Source organism: Anser brachyrhynchus (assembly GCF_964034855.1).
Source record: "Anser brachyrhynchus genome assembly, chromosome: 7".
NCBI lineage: Eukaryota > Metazoa > Chordata > Aves > Anseriformes > Anatidae > Anser > Anser brachyrhynchus.
The window spans coordinates 41,398,582-41,417,198 of record NC_137701.1 but is presented as its reverse complement, the minus strand read 5'-3'; the positions used below and the strand labels follow the sequence as shown (position 1 = coordinate 41,417,198).

General features: G+C 51.2%; 1 protein-coding gene across 3 annotated transcripts; it reads left to right on the top strand.

The window, feature by feature from the left end:
- The first annotated feature begins 484 nt into the window (after nucleotides 1-484).
- On the top strand, nucleotides 485-16,883 carry CYTIP (cytohesin 1 interacting protein). Of its 3 annotated transcripts, none has more exons than XR_013953696.1 (10): nucleotides 485-790; nucleotides 3,220-3,269; nucleotides 3,468-3,522; nucleotides 5,758-5,860; nucleotides 5,995-6,088; nucleotides 6,396-6,465; nucleotides 9,642-9,708; nucleotides 10,403-12,570; nucleotides 15,827-16,195; nucleotides 16,705-16,883. XR_013953696.1 is itself a non-coding variant. In XM_080600124.1 (8 exons), the coding sequence occupies exons 1-8, from the start codon at nucleotides 518-520 to the stop codon at nucleotides 10,873-10,875; spliced, it is 1,185 nt and encodes a 394-aa protein (XP_080456250.1). In that variant the 5' UTR covers nucleotides 485-517; the 3' UTR covers nucleotides 10,876-14,216. The 3 variants fall into 3 exon arrangements, 1 of the variants encoding a protein (XP_080456250.1); XR_013953697.1 differs by having other exon boundaries at nucleotides 16,661-16,800; XM_080600124.1 differs by lacking the exons at nucleotides 15,827-16,195; nucleotides 16,705-16,883 and having other exon boundaries at nucleotides 10,403-14,216.
- Nucleotides 16,884-18,617: the final 1,734 nt, after the last annotated feature.

Genomic DNA, 18,617 nt, shown 5'->3' with positions numbered 1-18,617 from the left:
TGGGGCAGCACCTCATGTCCCTGTCCTCTGACCCCGTGCTTATGTTGTTGTTTGCTCACAAACCCTCTCTCCTTGTCAGCGCTCTGCTGACAACGTTGTGGAGCAAGAGCAGAGCAATGGTTTCAGCTTCTACTTTCAGGCTGTGGCCTTCAGTTCTTGCTTCTCTCCCTGTGGCTGGAAAGTCACACATCGACACGGCTGTCCAGAAAAAATATTATTTTCCTGTCTCTGCCCAAAGGTAATTTGAGCAAAGCAAGGGATGCCGAGCAAGTGAAAGAATGAGCAAGCTGAATTCAAGCAAGTGTCTAAAGCAAACAGTTGTTTAAGGACAAATTATTGCAGAAAGTAGAAGCTGTTCAGTGAAAATTATTACTGTGTGCAGGAATGGAAAAATTAAGCAGATTTCTGTAGTTGCCAAGCCTAGTTCTTAACTCTTTTGTGAGCACAAAACATGCTGAGCAGCCCTGGTGATCTGCAAGAAGAGATTTATGTAATGTGCACCTAAACCACAAGTCACATGGCCCGCTTTCCGTTTTCATACTTGTTGATCGCTCAGAGAGCGTATCTGAGCTCCCTCGGACATGCCAGCATTCAGCAATGCCTCTTTAGGCACCCTTCCGCTGGCATGTCTTTAAGAAAGCTCATTCAGCAAAACCATAACGCCAGCGCCGTGGGCTTCGGCGTGGGGCCGGCGTGCGCGTCCCACGGGGAGCCGGGGCCGCAGATGGACAGCAGGCGGCTGCAGCACCTGGCCAGCACGGTGGGCACGCTGCCGCGGGGCCGCAAGCAGGTAGGGCACCTCGCAGCCCGGCCGCAGCCCTGGGGGCACGAGCTGGGCTGCCACCGCCCCGGGGTTTGCTGCGCGGTCTCCCTGTGCTGGAGTGGTTGCCGCGGGCCGAAGGGGATTTGGGGCTGTAATGAAATCTTGCCTGCAGTGACCTTGCAGGGTGCTCTTGCAAGGAGATGTGGGAGGAGGCTGCCCACAGGCGCCTGGGGGCCAGAAGAGCTTCTGCAGCTGGTACCCTGCCCGGGCTGCCTTTCTTCTCCATTTGCAGCTGTGCTGCAAGGCACAGAGGCTCCTGCTACTGGGGGTACCCTTAAATTTGGGTTTGCTTCGGCATGGTGGCCTGTCTGGGCTTTCCTTTGTTCTGCATCTCTGGCAGGAAGCTCATGTATCGTGAGCTGCTTCCTCCCAGACTTTGGAGTATTTTGCTATGACTATTGTAGCTACTTTGGCTGTCTATTTCACTGTGTTTTTCGTGCAGAACAGTAAAATTCTGTAGTTTCCAACCAGAGTCGAACAAAACTCTTTTGCTGCTGCTGCAAATTGCCAGCTGAGCAATTCTAGCTTGTCTATTTGTCTAGTGTGAATACGCTTAAATAGAAAGCGCTTGTAACACATAATTTCAAAGTATTATCAGAAAACCGGAACACAATGTCTGTACACTTAAGGCTTTGCTTTGCGCAGTAACAGAAACGCACTCCATCCATCTCGTTGTACAAGCCTGGGAAGATAAAGGAGAGCCAGAACCAGACAAATGCTGGGAACGCTGTCAGTGCATTGGTTCAGCCACCACCAGCAGTGACAGGCGCACTTTGCGTGGCGATTGCTCCAGATGTAGAGATAAACAAATGATAATGGCCGTGACACAACTGTGTGTGTGTTAAAGATAAATTACAGCACGTACATCAGGCATGGGAACTGCTCTGCACGGACCTCGCCTAGTGGGGCTGAGCAGCCCAGGTTTACGCCTGCAGTGAACTCTCCCACCTTACGCACAGTTTATTATTACAATGTCACCTCTCCTTCCTCTCCTTTTCTCTCTCCAAGTAAATGCATATTTATGAAATGGAGGTTTTATAGGTGGTCTTACAGTGGCATGACTTTATGCCATTGAAGCTTGGGATGTTTTATATATCGATAAAGTAATTCCTTATTTGTTGTTCACTAAAAGTGAAAGGAAGAATTAATGTTTAGCACTGATCTTTTTTTTTTTTTTCTCCAGGCCTCTTTAGTCATGGGTCTGCCTTGCCTGGAGCAGGGATGCCAGGTGCTTGTTGCCATGGCCATGCATCAGCTTGGAAATGCTATGTGGCCACCACTAGAAACTGCTGAGAGCTGGCTGCAGTTTTCTTAGCGTGTGTGTGCGCTTTCTGCTTTTTCTCATAGGTGTTAAGTTTATAAATGCCCACAGATTTTTTAGGGGAAAGGTGTGAAAGAAAGGTGAAGTCTTAGCCTAACAGAAATGTGATTTAGGCACCATATAGGTAATCGTTACAGTTTTAATGAAGTGATGGCAATCCCTGGCTTTTAATCTTGGAGCCTCACTCTTTTAGAGTTAATGTGATGGGAGATCCATCTCTGAAGCCCTACTGAATGCAGGGTTTCTCTTTAGTGGTTGTGCCTCTTGTTCTTCCAGTTTCTACTGTCTTGAGTAGTTACACTGATTTTTTTTTTTCAAATAAATGTGGAACTGGCACTGCAGTACTGTCTCCCAGTGAGGATACCTCGATCTTCACTGGAGGAGAACAACTGAATCAATATTATTATGTGCTAAGAGTACCTGTTTTTTTGTGTGTGTGCTTTTATTTTTATTTTTTATTTTTTTTTACTCTGTAATGTTAGCACCACAGTAGTGTTTCATTTTGCATTTAGAAGGTTGGAAAAAATGCAACAGCTCATTTTTCCAGGGCTTAATTTCCAACATAATAAATGAATTCCTTGAACTATGGCCTCATGCAGGCGAGTGCCGTGCTTTGCACCAGAACGTGCTGTGGCCACCTGCGCCTCGCCGAGCTTGCTGCTAGCATTGAAAAGAGCTCTGAGGGCGGTGCTGAGCGCTCTTGCAGTCCTGCACTTGGCTCTGCCTGACGCTCTGAGCATTTATGCTCGCGTTTGACTGACGGCAGTTTTCTATTTTAAAGTGCAAGCTTTCATCTGAAGTTGTGCCCCGTTTGCTCACAGTTTCGTCGTGCCGCATGTGTGGCCGTTTCAGGAAGCCTCCAGTGGCTGTGCAAAGTGGGGAGATGCTTCTCCTGCCCCTGATTTTGTCCCGGGGCAGGGCTGCGGCCCCTGGGCTCCTGAGTCCTGCCCGCGGTGACTGGTGCAAGCTCAGCACGGCTCCGCGCCCTGCGCCTCCTCCAAAGCACCTGCTTTAGAGAGTGCCCCACGGAACTGCGAACCCACTGACCCTTTTCCTCTCCCATTTCTGGTTCCAGCTCGCTTTAACCAGATCCAGCTCCTTGGGTGACTCCTCCAGGCCACAGAGGTAGGAAGATTCCCTTCTGTAACAGCCACGGCCACTCGCGTGCGCTGGGAGAAGCGCAGCCGGCCAGGCTGGGGCCCGGGGAGCGAGGCGTGCTGGTTCCCCTGCCAGCACGGAGCGGGGCAGCGACGGGGACAGGACCCTGCTAGAAAGGGCGTGCACCCCGGGGGCTGTGTGTAATTCTGAGTGTTTTTCTTACAGACACCTTGTTGCTATATTCAAAGATGACAAAGAGACGTTTGGGTTTGAAATACAGGTAAGCCTTAAATGACGAGTCAATTCATTTAAAAATAAAATCTGGTGCAAACTCTTAAGTGTCACATCCTCCAAATTATGTTAATAGAGCAGTGATGCAGAAATGGGGTGCATTTCTGATGTTTTTTCATAGCGAAGGTCGCAGATAAGAGTTTCTGACCTGCCAGAAGTCAGAGCGCTGAGAGCAGGAGAAACCTCAAGTAACATGTTCTTTCCTCCCTAGCTGAATATTTTTCAGAGAATTTTGTATGGAAATATTTTTATATAAAAAGAGAGAGATCAAACAGCTCTTTTCCTAAAAAACACCTTGTGCTTGCTGTACAAGGCAGTGTGGTTACTGCCTCGGGGCACAACTGAGGGTGTGAAATAAACCACATGGGAACATCTGCAGAGCATATGAACAACGCATTTTGAAGCACCCTCAAGGAAGCATTAGGCATCTCAGCCGAGCCACACGCCTCTTCTGTGAGAGCAGGAGCTGTTCTGTCCCGGCGGTGCATGAGAACACCTCCCACGCTGCCCCTTTGGTCTCATTTACTGCTGCTGCAGCGCATCTTCAGAGCACTTGCCTTTATCTACACACAAAGGGAAAATACTAACTTCAGTGAAATGAGTGCATTAGGAAAAACCTAACTTTTTAAGCTTTGATTCTCTGAATAATGAATGTGGAAGTGTTCAGCTCAGGAACAGTAGAGAGCTTTCAGAAGTGAAGATAATTGAGTCAATTATTGGGCTTTTGTATAAATTGTCAGGGTGGATTTTCATTATATGTGACATTCTGATTAAAATTAATTGTTCTTGGCATATTTCTTCCTGAACGTACATTCGGTGTAAGCATTTCACTAGAAAGTCCAGGCTCTGAAAAGACAGCATCTGTCTGGTACTAAAAATAATCCATTATTTAGAAGTTGCAGTTCCATTACTATAATTTAAATTTAAGCAAACCAGAATAAGATGATGTGAAACTCTAGGTCCACCATCTGCAGGGAATTTATGAGAATTACAGTGGTGGCTGAGTGCCAGAGTTTCTCGCGAGCTGCTGCTTCTACTAGTACTTCCCACTCGTGAACTGGAGTCTGGAGGCGAGATGGATGCAGTATGGGTCTGTACGTGCCCAGATGTTTGCAGGAAGGCACTCTGAGTCCCATGTCTCTCCCCACTCTGCAGCCACCTAAAACCTAGGTATCTACTCCAAAATAATTGGCCTGCTGTATTTGCTGTATTGCATGTGAAGGCCTTCAAAATCCTCGTGTTTCTCATGGTGTCCTTAGTTTAACTGAAAGTTTTACTGTTGGTCTAAGTCTGAAAGCACTGAATTGGTGTAATTTGGCCTGATAAACTCTGAACTCATTCCAGTCTTCATTCCATGTGGACCGAGAAATTTGAGAATCTAACATGACTTCTTATATCTAGGGTAGATTTGGCTGTCATAGATTTTCAGGAACTTCAGCTTCAGTATTAAAATTTGGTAGAGGATGTGGCTGAATAGTGATATTTGCATGTAACTAAAAAGACATTTCCTGTCATGATAAGACTTGCTCGGGTTACATCTCTTAGTTTAGCATTTTTCTAAATGAATGTCAGAGTTGATAATCAGATGATGGATTTTGCTTACAGTTATTTAACATACATATAAATGTATAAGTCAAAAATATAAAGCACTTTTTAAGGGGAGGGAGGGACATATGTAGATAATGAGTTTAAGAGACCAGAAGAGCAAAGGTAGGTTAATCTTTTCAGTTGTTATTGTTGACTGGTCTGTCTGGCAACACTTGATGGCTTAATGTGGCATTCACAATGAGGAGGAGTCAATCATTTGAAAAGCCAAGGCCGTGCCCTGCCATGTCGTGACTGGGAACATGAAATATCCTTCCAGTTGTAGGGCAAACCAGAAAGCAATTTGCATCCCTGCTAATAGATGTTCTTGACTGAAGTCACTGAGTTTTTGATAATGAATAATCAACTTGCTTTAAAACTAGATTTTGCAAAAACGATGTACAGTCATTTGTCAGGTGCCTACTGTTCTCTAATCATAAGAAAGCTATTTCTAATCGTTAAGTTGCAACATTTTAGTGCTCACACTTCTACGATCATATAATCTGCTCAACACAGACTTACCATTTTAGAAAGGTGTAAAAAGACTATGAAAACAAATTAGGCTGTATGACAGTATCTTAAGTATTAAATTGTTATCATGACTTTAATATTGGTAATACTGTTGCTTTGTTACTTACAGACTATTAGATTTCCAAACCAAAATGATTACTCCTTGGAGGTATGCACTTGTGTCTGCAAAATCCAAGAAGAAAGTCCTGCTCATTTATCTGGCCTTCAAATTGGTAACTATTAGCGTTTTTTTCCCACTATGGGTGGCCCTATTTTGCTTTTTATCCCCATTAGTTTTATTTTAGAGAAAGTGGAAGGGATACGTCTGCTGAAGATGCTCATTACAGCCTCTGCTTATCTCTAACAGGTGATATCCTTGCCAATATCAACGGAGTGAACACTGATGGGTTTAGTCACAAGCAAATAGTAGACTTGATAAAGTCTTCAGGGAACTATTTGAGGTAGGCATCTGTCCTCCAGAGTGTTTTGAGTTTAATAGTCTGTCCCACTGGAAACCAGGAAACCTTCTTGTGCTAACCAGCAGCCCCATGCTGTCTCAGACGCGTAGGACTGTAACGTGCGTGTCTCTTGCCCGCACCGTGTGTTTGCCCATCTGGCACCAACACCACCGCTGCTCAAGTCAGCTGTTGAGGAGAGGTGACAGCACGCGGGGCCTCCCCTGTCCTGCGTGCATCCCCTCCCCGAGGACACCGCGGCACCACGTGCTGCTGTGGGGCCGCCGGTACCCAAAGCGCCTCTTCCTTCCAGGCTGGAGACTGTCAACGGGGCCATGTACCTGAGGAAGATGGAGCTCGAGACCAAGCTGCAGCTGCTGAAGGTAACGCAGTGAGCCGCTTCTCTGCTGCGCAAAGCAGAGGGCTGTTGTGGGGCCGTTGCTCGTGGGGGTGGCCGGGTGGCGTGGCAGGGGGATGGCACCCGCGTGTCCTCCGTGCTGGCACCGCCAGCCACGGCACCTCCGAGGGTGGTGCTGCAGCTGCCAGGTCCCACGGGCGCACGAGGACGGACGGTGCCAGGACTGCCTGGACTGAGCGTGCTGCGGCACCACGCAGGCCATGGCACCGCGGTGCTGGCTGAGGCAGTCACGCCACGACCGCCCTGGAGGTCTGGTTCCTCCTAACATCCCAGCAACTCACACACCTCCAGCACTGGGGGTCCTCCCTGAGCCCCTGGGCATTTTCTGAATGGGTTCAAGTGCTCTCCCTGCCTGGGGTGCTGAGCTTCTCCAGCTCTTTCCCTGCCCTGGTTTAGGGAAGAAAAAATGTTCATCTTGACAGCATTTCATAGCCTTGTTTTGAATTAGGTCAAATGATGAAAAAATTATATATAAAAAAAAAAAAGTCTGATAGCTTCGACCTCTTCTTAAATTTTGTCAGACTAAAAATTAACTAGTACTCTAAGTAAACAGTTAAGTTTAAACAACATTTTGAAAATGTCAAAACATTATGCGTAGAAATATTGGAGTATTCTTTCCCCCCTAAAATATCAAATTGTAAGATTGATGAGGAACCTTGATCTGATTGGCACTGAATTTATGAGAATATAGCACAGGGCACGGTAGCTTGGTATATGACTTTTATGATGTAGATAATGCAATGGCTACGTGGGGACTGTACAGCGAGGATACAACGAGGAAGGATGAGGCCCTTCAGTACTCATTAAACTAAGATGGGCTATGGAGGATGCTTCTGGAGATATCTGGGCTGGGTTTAGGTGCTACTGCCCCACAGCTGGCTGTTATTTTCTCTCTGAAGGAGGTAAAATTAATCATGGGCTGTGAGATGCTCTCAGCTTTAGGGTGATGGGGGACAAAGGACTGCTGGCAATACTCAAACCTGGTCTGGACCACCAGGAGGTAGGGACACCTTTGTTAGCCCGGAGGGCTGCTCGGTGTCTGGGTGCAGAGCTGCGCTGTGGCACGCGTGGTGCAGGAGGCAGGCAGGGGCTGCCAGCTGCAGCAGGCGGGGCAGGATGCAGGGGGCAGTGCCGCAGGTCCAGGTGCAGTGCTGGGCTCATGGGGAGCGCTGTGACCACATCCCCTGTGCCCAGGGCTGGCGGGAGCCACGGCAGCAAGCAGGGATGCTGAGACCACCTGGCTGGACACCAAGTCTGGAGAGAGTGGGGAACATGCCAGAGACTTCATCTCTGTGCCCGTGCGAGGGGGGCACCAGGCTGTGTGGGCTGTCACAGGCGCCACCACAGAGCATTCGCCTGCCAGCCTGATGGAGCTGCCCCGCTGAAACCTCTGAGGGGTACCGGCACTAAGATGACCTGCTGCAACACCCGGGGCAGTTTGTGAGGACAAAGTGCTGGCTGAAGCGGAGGCACTGCTCTGGCAGTGGCGGCAGTGCCAGCCCTGGTTTGTGCCGTGGTGCTCCCAGTCCCGCTCAGCCCCGCTGCTGCCGCCCGCCCGCTGGTCCCAGCCCCACCGCCGTGAGAAGCCGCCCGGGCTTCTCCCTTAGGCAGCTTCACGAAATAATGGCACAGTCACAAGACACAGGCTGCCCCTCCCACCCCCCATTCAGAGAATTTATAAAACCCAAATCTGCTGTGAAATTCTCTGCTTTCAGGTTTTAGAAAACAGTTGTTTCCCAGAAGTGCCAAATCTCTGCAATGAGAGTTCTTGCAGTGCAGAATTTGGGTGTGGGCCTGGCCCTTGCGTGATCAGGAGAGTGGCGGCAGTGGAAAGAACCTAATTTTGGTTGTGACTGTGTCTGATGTCTCACCACGGGATGTGTTCAGCAGCTGGGAGCCATGTAACCGCAGCCAGGGAGCAGCGTGCTGGTGGGCGCCGTCGCAGGGCTGGGCCGCTCCACCAGCACGCCCTGCGTAAAGGTGCTCAGCAGCTGGGCCGAACGGGCAGCTGGCAGCAGCGAGTGGGTACATGTGCCATGTGCCAGTTAATGAGCTGCTAATGAGGCCTAATTAGACGGGAGAAACCATCATTAGGAGGTTGCTTTGCTTGGGTCCCAAAGGGGTGAAGAATGTCTTTGGACAACTCCCCAGCATCTCTGGCCCACAGCGGGGGCGTCGCGGTGTTGGGTGCGGGCACCACCAGCCCTGCTCTGCCGCCGTGGTCACCCAGAGGCAGGTGGGGAGCACGGCGGTGTCTCAGGCCCTCCTCGACAGCGGTCATTGCTCCCGTATTGCAGGGGAGGCTGTCTGGGTGCTGGATGGGTGGCGGTGCTTTACCCTTGGGATGGTGTGTGTGTGCTTGATTGGTTTTTCTGAAGTGTGGAGCAGGGGAGAAATGTGCAAGGAGTAGCAAGATGGCCCACACAAGCTTAGCCTGGGCAGTTTGCATGTATAAATATGACTTGTCAGAGTGCCTAGCTGCGTGTTTGAGGTGCACCAAGTTCATGCAGGTCACTGAGGAAGCACCTGCTCCAGGCAGAGGTTAACCTGCCTGGTTTTGAATCAGTTATGCAGCGTTTTATTTTCTTTATCTAAAGATCATCTGCAACAGAGGAAAAAAATTAAGTGTTGCTCATTGTTAGGATGGTATGTCAGCACTTGCAGGCTGTAAGGACAGTCGGGGTGATGTGTTCCCAACTGCAGGATCAGGGCATCGCTGGCTGCGATGTGCCTGTGTTGCTGGCAGAGCCAGGAGCAAGGGGCACGGGGCCCTGCTAGCAGCCAGCCGGCTCTGGGCTGTGGCAGGTTTCTGACAGAGGTCGGCAGTGCCGCCCCCCTGAGAAACTGGTTTCTAGGTTTGCTGTCCGAATGCATGCTGCATGCTCTCCAGATTTCAGCCTTCTACTTTTGCAAATCTCATATGTGAAGCGCCTCGGCCAGAGCACTCAGGGCATGAGGGCAGTTGTGCTTTGTGGGGGAAGTTTGCGAAACTCCAGGACAACTGTTGTCATGCTGGTGAGACGAGGGCACACAGCTGCTTCCCGTAGGTGAAGCGTACTGCCTGAGAACCCTCTCTTCTGCAGTGTTTTAAACCTCTGTGGAAGTGTGTGAATGACAGGTAGCCCTCTTTATCCTTCACAGAAAACTCTGCAGCAGAAATGGGTGGAGTTCCGCTCTTTGCACTTACGGGAACAGCGCTTGCTGCATGGTAAGTCGTCTTTTCCGGGTCGGAAACCACAGCACTGCTGAGACCTTCTGCGGAAACCCGGGCTGATCAGTAGCAAGCATTCCTTTAGCCTGATTTTCATTTGCTTGCTTTTTCCCCTGTTAATGAGGGCATGGGGCTGGCCCATGGGAAAGCCTTTTTTTCAGTGTCTAATGAATTTGGATGCTGCTTTGCTGATGTAGACTAAAGGCTCTTTTGCATGAGTTCTAGGAAATGAGTTCATGTGGGTTGCAAAGTTTCTTTTCCATTCTCTTTTTCTGGGCTTAAAAACAAACAAACAAAGCCCTCCCCTTATTTACAGGTTGCCCTGGGAGCAACTTTGGTTCTGCATTTCGGGGCAAGGCAGGGGTAGAGAGCCCCACACAGCTGGGAAATGCGGGGTGAGAAGGGATGCTGGGCGCGATCCTCCCCCGTTCCCTCGTGGCGCAGAAACACCACCGCACCCCTCAGGTCGCCCCGGCTGGGAGGGCGGAGGGGAAGGGTGAAACCCTTGAGAGACACAGCTGATGGCCTCGGCTGAACAGAGGGACAGGAATGGCCATGCTGACCTCCCTGCAGCGCTGTTTTGGGACAGCTGCTGCAGAGCCCGAGGCCATCCCTGCTTGCATAGGCTTCCAGCTCTCTGGCCTTGAGCAGATGCCTTTGAATAATGCTCCTCCTTGACCTCTGCTTCCAGGAGAGGTGAATGACAATGCTCTGCTGGACATGCTGGAGCTGGAAGAGGCCAACTTATTTGGTGGCTGTGGCACACCGGGACCTGTCTCTCCGATCAAGCCTCGCTTCTCCAGCGAGAGCAGCTCCCGAAGCCGGCTGAGCTCCATGACTGTGGACAGTGAGGACAGCTTCTACCAGAGCAGCGCCTTCGATGATTCTGCTGCAGAGAGCCTGAGCCGCCAGTCCAGCATCGATGACGAGTGCTTCTTCCCCAGGGACGGCGACGGCGTGGCCGGGAGGTCCTCCCTGCGCAGGAACCGCAGCATCAGCCTGGCCAGCAGCGGGTCCATGTCCCCCCTCTGGGAGGGAAGCGGCTGCTCGAGTAGCTTTGGGACACTCCCACGGAAGAGCAGGAGATCAAGCGTACGAAAGCATCTTCTGAAATTCATCCCAGGCCTTCACCGGGCGCTGGAAGAGGAAGAAAGTCGGGTCTGACACGGCGTGTGCTGTCCATGAAGTCTGGGGCTCTGCTCAGGAGCCTGCAGCAGGGCCAGGGAACATGCGCGGCAGCTCACCTGGAGGCTTGCAGCAGGTCAAACTCAAGGCTGCATTTGTTCCTCTCCTCACACAACCTTATGGTGGGACTGATGGTATTTAAAATGCTCTGGGGTTTTTAATTATTTTAATTTTAATTTTTAATCAGAGTGCACTGTGGACTTCTTCATTAACATGAAAAACGACTAACTCCGAGATGTGAAGTGAAGAACCTTTGCAGAACTTCCTCAGCATACTTTAGTGTTAATAATGTTTTTTAATTGAATGCAAGATTTATAGCTATTTATTTCCTGTTACTGAAGTCAGAGTCCTCAAAGGTGTCTAATAAAGCAAGCGCTTCCACTAAAGTCAGTGACAAAGTCCCGTTAGAAACAGGATGGAGCCCGGAGCTTACGGCAGACCCCAGGGGAGATGTTCTGAGATGAAAACTGGCTGGTGACAATGACCAAATCCGCGAAGGGTACGGTGGGGCTCTGTGGAGCCCTGTCAAAGCCACAGAGCTTTTTTGTGCAATTCCTATCATGCTTGCTAGAAACAGCATGCTCTGTGCTGTGTCAGCTCAGTGACAGGTCATTTCAGTGCCGGGTGTCGTCACCATCACCCCTTGAGATTACTGCGGTCAAATCAGCTTACTGGATTTTTAGCAGGTTGGAGAAAATGCTCGTCAGCATGCAGTGATCTAAGCACACAGTTTGAGTTAATTTGACCTCTTTAAGGTGAGCGGAGCAGAGGATCTCCCCCAGGGACGACCGAGGCTGGCTCTGGTGGGGGTGCAGGCAGGCGCTGGCCGGGGGGCTCCCTGCGGGCTGTGCTTGGTGCCTGCCCACGCTCGCCTGGGCCGGAGGCAGAGACTGCAGGCAGTGAGGGCTCACTTGACAGCTCGTATGAGGTGCTATAATAAATATGGAGATAAATGTGAAGAAACAGAGAACTTTTGTTTTCCTCTCAGGCAACACAGAAATAGGCTGTTAGGTCAGAGCAAGCAGCCTAATTGTGTTTTCCAGGTACAACTGGAAGAATTTTAAATGTAATTTAAATGCCTTGTGTGCCTCGTTTGTCTGTTGACCGAGAAGAATGTGCAGCTGTTCGCAATTCAGATATTGCTGTGGCAGGATTTCCTGGTCTTTTCAGAAACCTCAGACTGAAACCGATAGCTTTCCGTGGAGACGAACCCCAGATAAAAACAGCCTGTCCCGGTACTCCTGTAATCGATAAACACTGCTCCGCGGGCTGCTGGAGGCCTGGCGGGGAGCCCCCGAGGGAGGCACAGCCCCGGCACCTGGGCATGGAGCTGGGCCTGGGGCTGATCCTCGTCAGACGGGTGGGCTGGGGCCTGGAGTCGCCGTGAGTCTCACTGGAGCTCATTTCTGGACACCGGGTTTTTGGCTTGTGAGCTGTTGCCTCAAGAAACAGCTTCGCTTTGCCAGTCATGGCGGCAGAGAGAAGAAAGAAAAGCAGAGATTATTTCCACGGGGACAACTTGGAGTTAAAGGCAGATGTACGGGTGTCCAAGTGAAAGCAACCGTGGCCACAGTAACCAGAAAATCTGGCGAAGGTTGATTAATACCCCAAAGAGAACAAAGAGATCCGACACTTAAAAAGAGACATTAAACTCAGTCATGTTTTTGCAATTTGGTAAGGCAAATGTTATTATTTTGTAACTCATGCCAAGTAACATGCCTAACTTATTAGTGGAAATATGTCTAACTTAGCTAATCTGTTTACTTATTCTTACTAAGTTATGCCTGAGCTAACTGTACCTGCAGTTTTGTGTCCGTATCAGAGTCTGAATGAAATGCTTGAAATACTTATATTTCAACAGGGTCAAGATTCTTCCTTGGTGCATAGCGTTGCTAAGAAACAGACTAGGAATTCCTTAGATGTGTTAATTTTCACTTGCAAGTAAATGTATGTTGTTATTTGCTGGACTTCCTGGGAAACACAGGCATCAGCAAAGGGCCCTTGCGAGGTCAAACCGAGAGAGGCAAATGCTCAGAGACCCGCACAGAACAGTATCTTACATGGTTACTCTGCTTTTACCCTAAGCCTAGGATACTGTTTGAGGTCTTTACCAGACCTCAAAGAAAGGGAAGAGAGCTGCCCAGAGCCTGCGTGCCTGCAGAGCCGGGGTGCTTCCAGCTGCCCGTCGCCGTGAGCCGCTGGCGGGTCCTGCTCTGCCACAGCAGAGCACACCTCTGTCCGTCTGGCCCAGGACTCGGGGCCCTGGCTGTCGTAGGCATTTATGTCTGAAGAAGCAAATATTCCTAGTCTTGTTTGTACGAACGGAGGCTGAAGATTCGCCCACCTGTGCTACAGACGCTTTTTCGTGGGGGTGAAAATCAGTGCCTGCTCAAAGTCAGGCCAGAGCCCTTCGCCTAGAGCGGGGCTGGCTGGGCTCTGCGGGCTGACAGCAGTGCAGCAGCCAGGCTGGGTGTGCTTCACCTTCTGCCTCCTGCAACTGCTCAGAAATGAGCTCTGCATTAACACTGCCTCCTGCCTTGGTTGCAGCTGGTTTATAAAGACTGCAATGGCAGAGGCGGGGGCTGGATAGGGTGCGCTGCTCTCGTGCATCCTTCTCCTCATCTTATATAAAAGGTATTTACAATGCTGTATGGACTCTGCTCCCTAGGGCTGCATCTCTGGTGGAAATGAGGGCAGCTGTATGGCCCAGAGCAGTGACTCCTTTTGGTATGGAAAGTTAGTTTGCCTTATCTTGGGAGATACGTGCCTGCTTTTAGCATTGGGAAGGCCCAGTGAGCCTGGGCACCCAGCAAGCGTAAGAAAGGCAGTTAGATAAATGATGCTATTCTAGTGGTGGTGAGAGGACACTCGGGTTGCTACAACATGATGTGTGACCGCAACACGGTGTTTTGAGGGCCGTGAGCTGCGCGGCTGATCAAAAACAGGATGTGGGCGATCGGCAAGCTCTGTGGGGCTCTGCAGTGTGGCTGGAGATCAAAGGTGCCACAGCCTCTTGAGGGGAGGAAGAAACACACAGGCAAACTAAAGAGAGAGCAAAAAGAAGGAGAAAGCTTCTAGAACTGCATTGCTTCTTGCAGGGAGCAGCTGGGAGCAATTCCTGCTGTGCTCCCGGGACGTGCACGGGGATGCTGCAATGGCATGGGCTGGGTCTGTGGCGAGGCCAGGGCCAGCACGCCCAGGGGCACGGGGCAGCACGTGCTGGCTGGGGAGCGTGCGGCGCTGCAAGCCTTTGTGCCAGCCGCAGCTCCTGGGGACGTGCTGGCTCTGAGCACGGCGCTTATGGGGCTGCCTGGCTTCCTGAGAGCCAGGGGACTGACTTTTCTTCTCCCCCGTGGATAAAGGGGACAATCCGAGCTGACAACAGAAAGAATCAAAGAGTCACAGAATCAGAATAACGTGAGTTGGAAGGCACCCGCAAGGATCATCGAGTCCAGCTCCTGGTCCACACGGCACCACCCCAAAATCAAACCTGTGTCTGAAAGCATTGTCCAAATGCTTCTTGAACTCTAGCAGGCTCCCTGGGGAACCTGTTCCAGTGCCCAGCCACCCTCTCGGTGAAGAGTCACAGAATGGTTTGGGTTGGAAGGGACCTTAAAGACCATCTAGTTCCAGCCCCCTGCCAACCTCCCACCAGACCAGGTTGCTCAGAGCCCCATCCAACCTGGCCTTGAACACTTCCAGGGATGGGGCATCCTCAGCTTCCCTGGGCAGCCTGTGCCAGTGCCTCATCACCCTCTGAGTGAAGAATTTCTCCCTTATATCTAATCTAAATCTCCCCTCTTTTAGTCTAAAGTCTGCCCTGCCCGGTGCCCGGGTCAGAGTGACCCTGAGCCCCGGATCGTGCATAAACCACAGGAAGGACAAGGTCACGTTATCAGCCCCTGGTTTAGCAGTAAATGGGCAGAAGTCTTGCCTGAGGTGATGGTGATGGGAGCGAGCATGCGGTGGCATTTCCAGCAGCAGGGCTGGCACAGCGCCTCCGCGCCCCGCACTGCCCATGCTGCGGCGCTAAGGGGGGAGCCGGCGGGAGCGGGGCGCAGCGAAGTTCCCTCTGGTTACATGGGTTGGTGTCTGCTGCTCAGGCAATGGCTGTTGTCAGCTCAGTGTGGTTTTCCAAGGGCCTGGCAGTGCCTCATCTGCTGCTCCTCAGACCTGTTCACCTCTTCCACGCTCCTGCAGCTCTCCGGTCAGCCGTGCCCCTTTTTAGTGACCTTCCCAATTTGCAGTTACTGTGCTCGGCTCTCTTGGCCTGTAATTCATATTGCTGAAGCTTTTTCTACAAAGCCATGAAGCGCATTCTGGCTTCTGCTGGGAAAATTTCAAGTGCAGTGGAAAAGCATGCTGGCTTCAAGGCTGTATTGCCCTACAAAAACTCACCCCTCGCAGATTACAGGTCCAGTCCTGGAAGCTACTGACAGATGTGAGGCTTTTGCATTTCCCTGTCTCAGACTCGAGTTTCTGCATGCCCTTGGTTTTGTTCCATTTCAGTTCTGCTTGGGGCAGGCACCTCTCGTTTCGGTGGCCAGTTCACTGTTTTTCAGGGATGGCTGCATTTCTTCTGCCTTCGTGCATGTGGTTCTGCTCTGGTAATTTCTGCTTTCAGACCAGACATTTCCTTTCTCGTGCAGCTGTTTTAGAAGTGTTCCGTAGCAGCTGGTGGCACCTAGCTCTTGTAGCAGTGAGAAGATCACGGGACGTGCTTATGTTCCTGCCTGCCTCTGCAACTCAAATAGCAAGCACGCCTTGCACATGCATAAAGCCAAGAATTCATTGTTAATATCACTCAATTCTTAACACTGTAATCTGATGTAATTATTCATCTGGACCCAACTGACACAAAAAGAAGTAGGGTGTCTGCTATGCGTGGTGCCTTTAGCATGTTAGATACTAATTCCTGTTCTCTTTGCAGCCCCTAAGGCCAGCTCTGCCCATCTCCTTTCTTTGGCTGACTGCGGGTGAGCTGTGCACGGCCATGGGGTCTCCACCTGTGCCCATGCATCCCCTGCACCCCTCTGCGTCGTGCCCCATGCCCGCTGCATTCCCCAGCACTGCCGCATGTGTCTCAGCACCGCACCGCGTGCCTGCTTGTTCCTGCTAGGTGCACAACCTGCAGCCGGGCTGGGCCAGGAAAGCTAAGGCAGCACCCGGGGCTGCTGCCGGCAATGTGGGACTGCCCTGAGCAAGTGGGGACAGACCTGATGGAAGTGGCCGGGACCACAAGGCAGCGTGGCACCAGACAGTGTTCTGCCTCGGGGGATCTGCAGCTGGAACAGCTTTGGTAAGGTTCGCCTTGTTCATTCAAAAATATTTTTCTTAAAAGGTTAAAGAGGCAGAAATGTGATGACTTCCGTTTTGTGCAAATGAAATGTTTGTGTAGGCTCGAAACATGTTTTTGCCTGGCTCTATTTATAAAGAGCTGCCAGCGGTGGGAGGTACCCGCAGCTGCTTCTCCCTTGTGTCCAGCTCCAACTCCGCCTGCGTGAAAATCGGCTGGGACCGCACCGGTGCCTGAGCAGCGCCGGGCCCTTGGCCACCGTGGCAGCCCGGGGACAGGGACGGGGATGGGGACGGGGATGGGGACGGGGATGGGGCGCGCAGCTCCTTGCTGCTGGCGTGGCTCTGGCACGGGACCTGTGCCGGCGGTGCCTGTGGCCAGGTGGGATGCTCTCCCACCGTCAGCCACCGCTTCGGTCTCTTCTTACCGGGCTTCCCAGAAAGCAAGCAGCAGTGGTCTGTTTTTCAGGGTGTCAGCACTTGAACTACTCTGCTTGTGCCCATGACCTGCAGGTAGTGTGCCCCTGCTTTGCCACTCCTGAACGCATTCCTGTTTGGAAGAGAGGCAAAGAGCTGCTCCTCCTACGGCATCCCCTCTGGCGCTGAGCGGCTGGAGGCAGCCTCATCCAGCCCCGAGGACAGCATGCACACGAGGACAGCACGCACACGAGGACAGCACGCACGCGTGTGCCTTCTCACACAGCTCGGCTGGGGACGACTCACACATTTACGTTTCCTTTCATCCCTTGGTGGGGTGGCAAGTTAGGATTTTGAAATCTTCTGTGGGAGAGGAATCCCAAGATACTTTTTTCATAAACGTAAGGTATTTATCTAGCTGACAAAATGGAAATGCCTCGCTGCAGGTTGTTGAAAGGATGCACAGCGCTCGGTCTCTGGGTGAACCTCTCCTGGCTTGTGCAGCTGCGGGACACTGGTCTCCAGAGCCACCCTGCCCTGTCCTTTGGGTGGCACTGCATCCCCAGCGGTGACGCTGGGCTACGCAGCTTCTGCTGTGGACCTGCTACAGAGACCTGCTACGGTGCACGTGTTCCTCCCAGGCTGGGAGGTGGGGACACTGCTGCTCCTAGGAATGTGTGACTGGAGCAGAAACGGGGGGGTAGGCGATTAATGATAGATGAGCCTAAAGAACCCTGCAAATACCCTGCAGCACCTGCTTCTTAATATTTCTGATATGAATTTGAGTTACTGTGGCCCTAATGAGGCTCACTTACTTTCAAATTCCTGCTGTGCTCTGGTGTCTCTGCAATCACAGGTGCTACTTACAAAATTTTAGAAAAAAGGAGGACTTGTTGAATGGAAACTTCCTTCTTAAAAGGTCACTCGGAAAATGGTTTAGAATAGATTCATGCAAATGGAGCTTCAACCACGAGCCGCTAATTTGGGACGTTGTGAATGGGTGAGAGCTGGTTGTGTCACCAATAGATGGCACCAGGAAGTATCTCAACATGTTCCCGGAGCTTTTTGCAACAGAAAGAAAGGCAGGTGCTGGGCAGAGGTGGACAGGACCTGTCCCTGTCCTGCCCCCACCAGGATCGGGGGACAGCTCGGCTCCCAGGGGCCGCCCCGACCCGTGGGACCCCGCGCTGCTCGTGCTCACAGCCCTGCCTCCCGCACGCTGTGGATCAGCCTTGCTGCTCCCCTTGGCAGCGCGGTGCTGAGGTGCTGAGGTGCCTCCCAGCCGCCAGGCCTTTCTCAATGGTGTTTCCAGACCACGGGAACCCTAGGGACAGGACCTGGCAAATAAGGAATCACATGCAAGGGCTCTTCAGATTATTTCAGGGCTGTGGAAATAGCTTGGGAAGAACAGAAAATGATCTTTCTGCCCTCCAGCTGTCAGCCTGTGCCACGTACCCACCCCTCTCCTCATGAGGGCACCTGCAACTGGGCGCTGCCAACTGCTTCCAAATGTCATCATCCATTTGTCTTGGACAAAGTTTTCCAACCAAGGATCGATTTTTTAAATCAATTACACCAAACTCATTTACAGCACAGTGAAAAGTTGTTGATTAAAAGATGCAAACTCACAGATGAACAAGAACAGTCAAAGCGTTTTGGCTCTGTTTCTAATCAAGGTCTGATCTCAACAAGAGGATTTCCAAATCCCAAAGCCCAAAGATGTCAAAAATGTTGTATTGTATGAAAACAAAAAATCATTCAGAGCAGGCGATTACGTTCTTATGTAAACCTGGCTTCATTCGGCAGAGCTGAGATGAGTTCAGCTGTGGTCAGGAAATGGCCAGTGCTGTTCACGCGACCCTCGCACCCCGGCTAGCTTGTAGGTCCGTCTGCTGGTTCACGACGTGTTTATCTTTTGCCTTGCCCCTTTCACGTTCCTTTAAGGAGCATTTCAGCTGCCGCGGCCCAAAGCTGCCTCGCGGAGGCACGTTACATTCTGCAGGCACTGG

Excerpts from the sequence above, each read along its gene's own strand:
- CYTIP (XM_080600124.1), top strand. The coding sequence starts at position 518 with ATGGCCCGCTTTCCGTTTTCATACTTGTTGATCGCTCAGAGAGCGTAT. Across the intron at positions 791-3,219 it reads TGCCGCGGGGCCGCAAGCAG|CTCGCTTTAACCAGATCCAG; the intron begins GTAGGGCACCTC and ends TTCTGGTTCCAG. Across the intron at positions 5,861-5,994 it reads TTTATCTGGCCTTCAAATTG|GTGATATCCTTGCCAATATC; the intron begins GTAACTATTAGC and ends TATCTCTAACAG.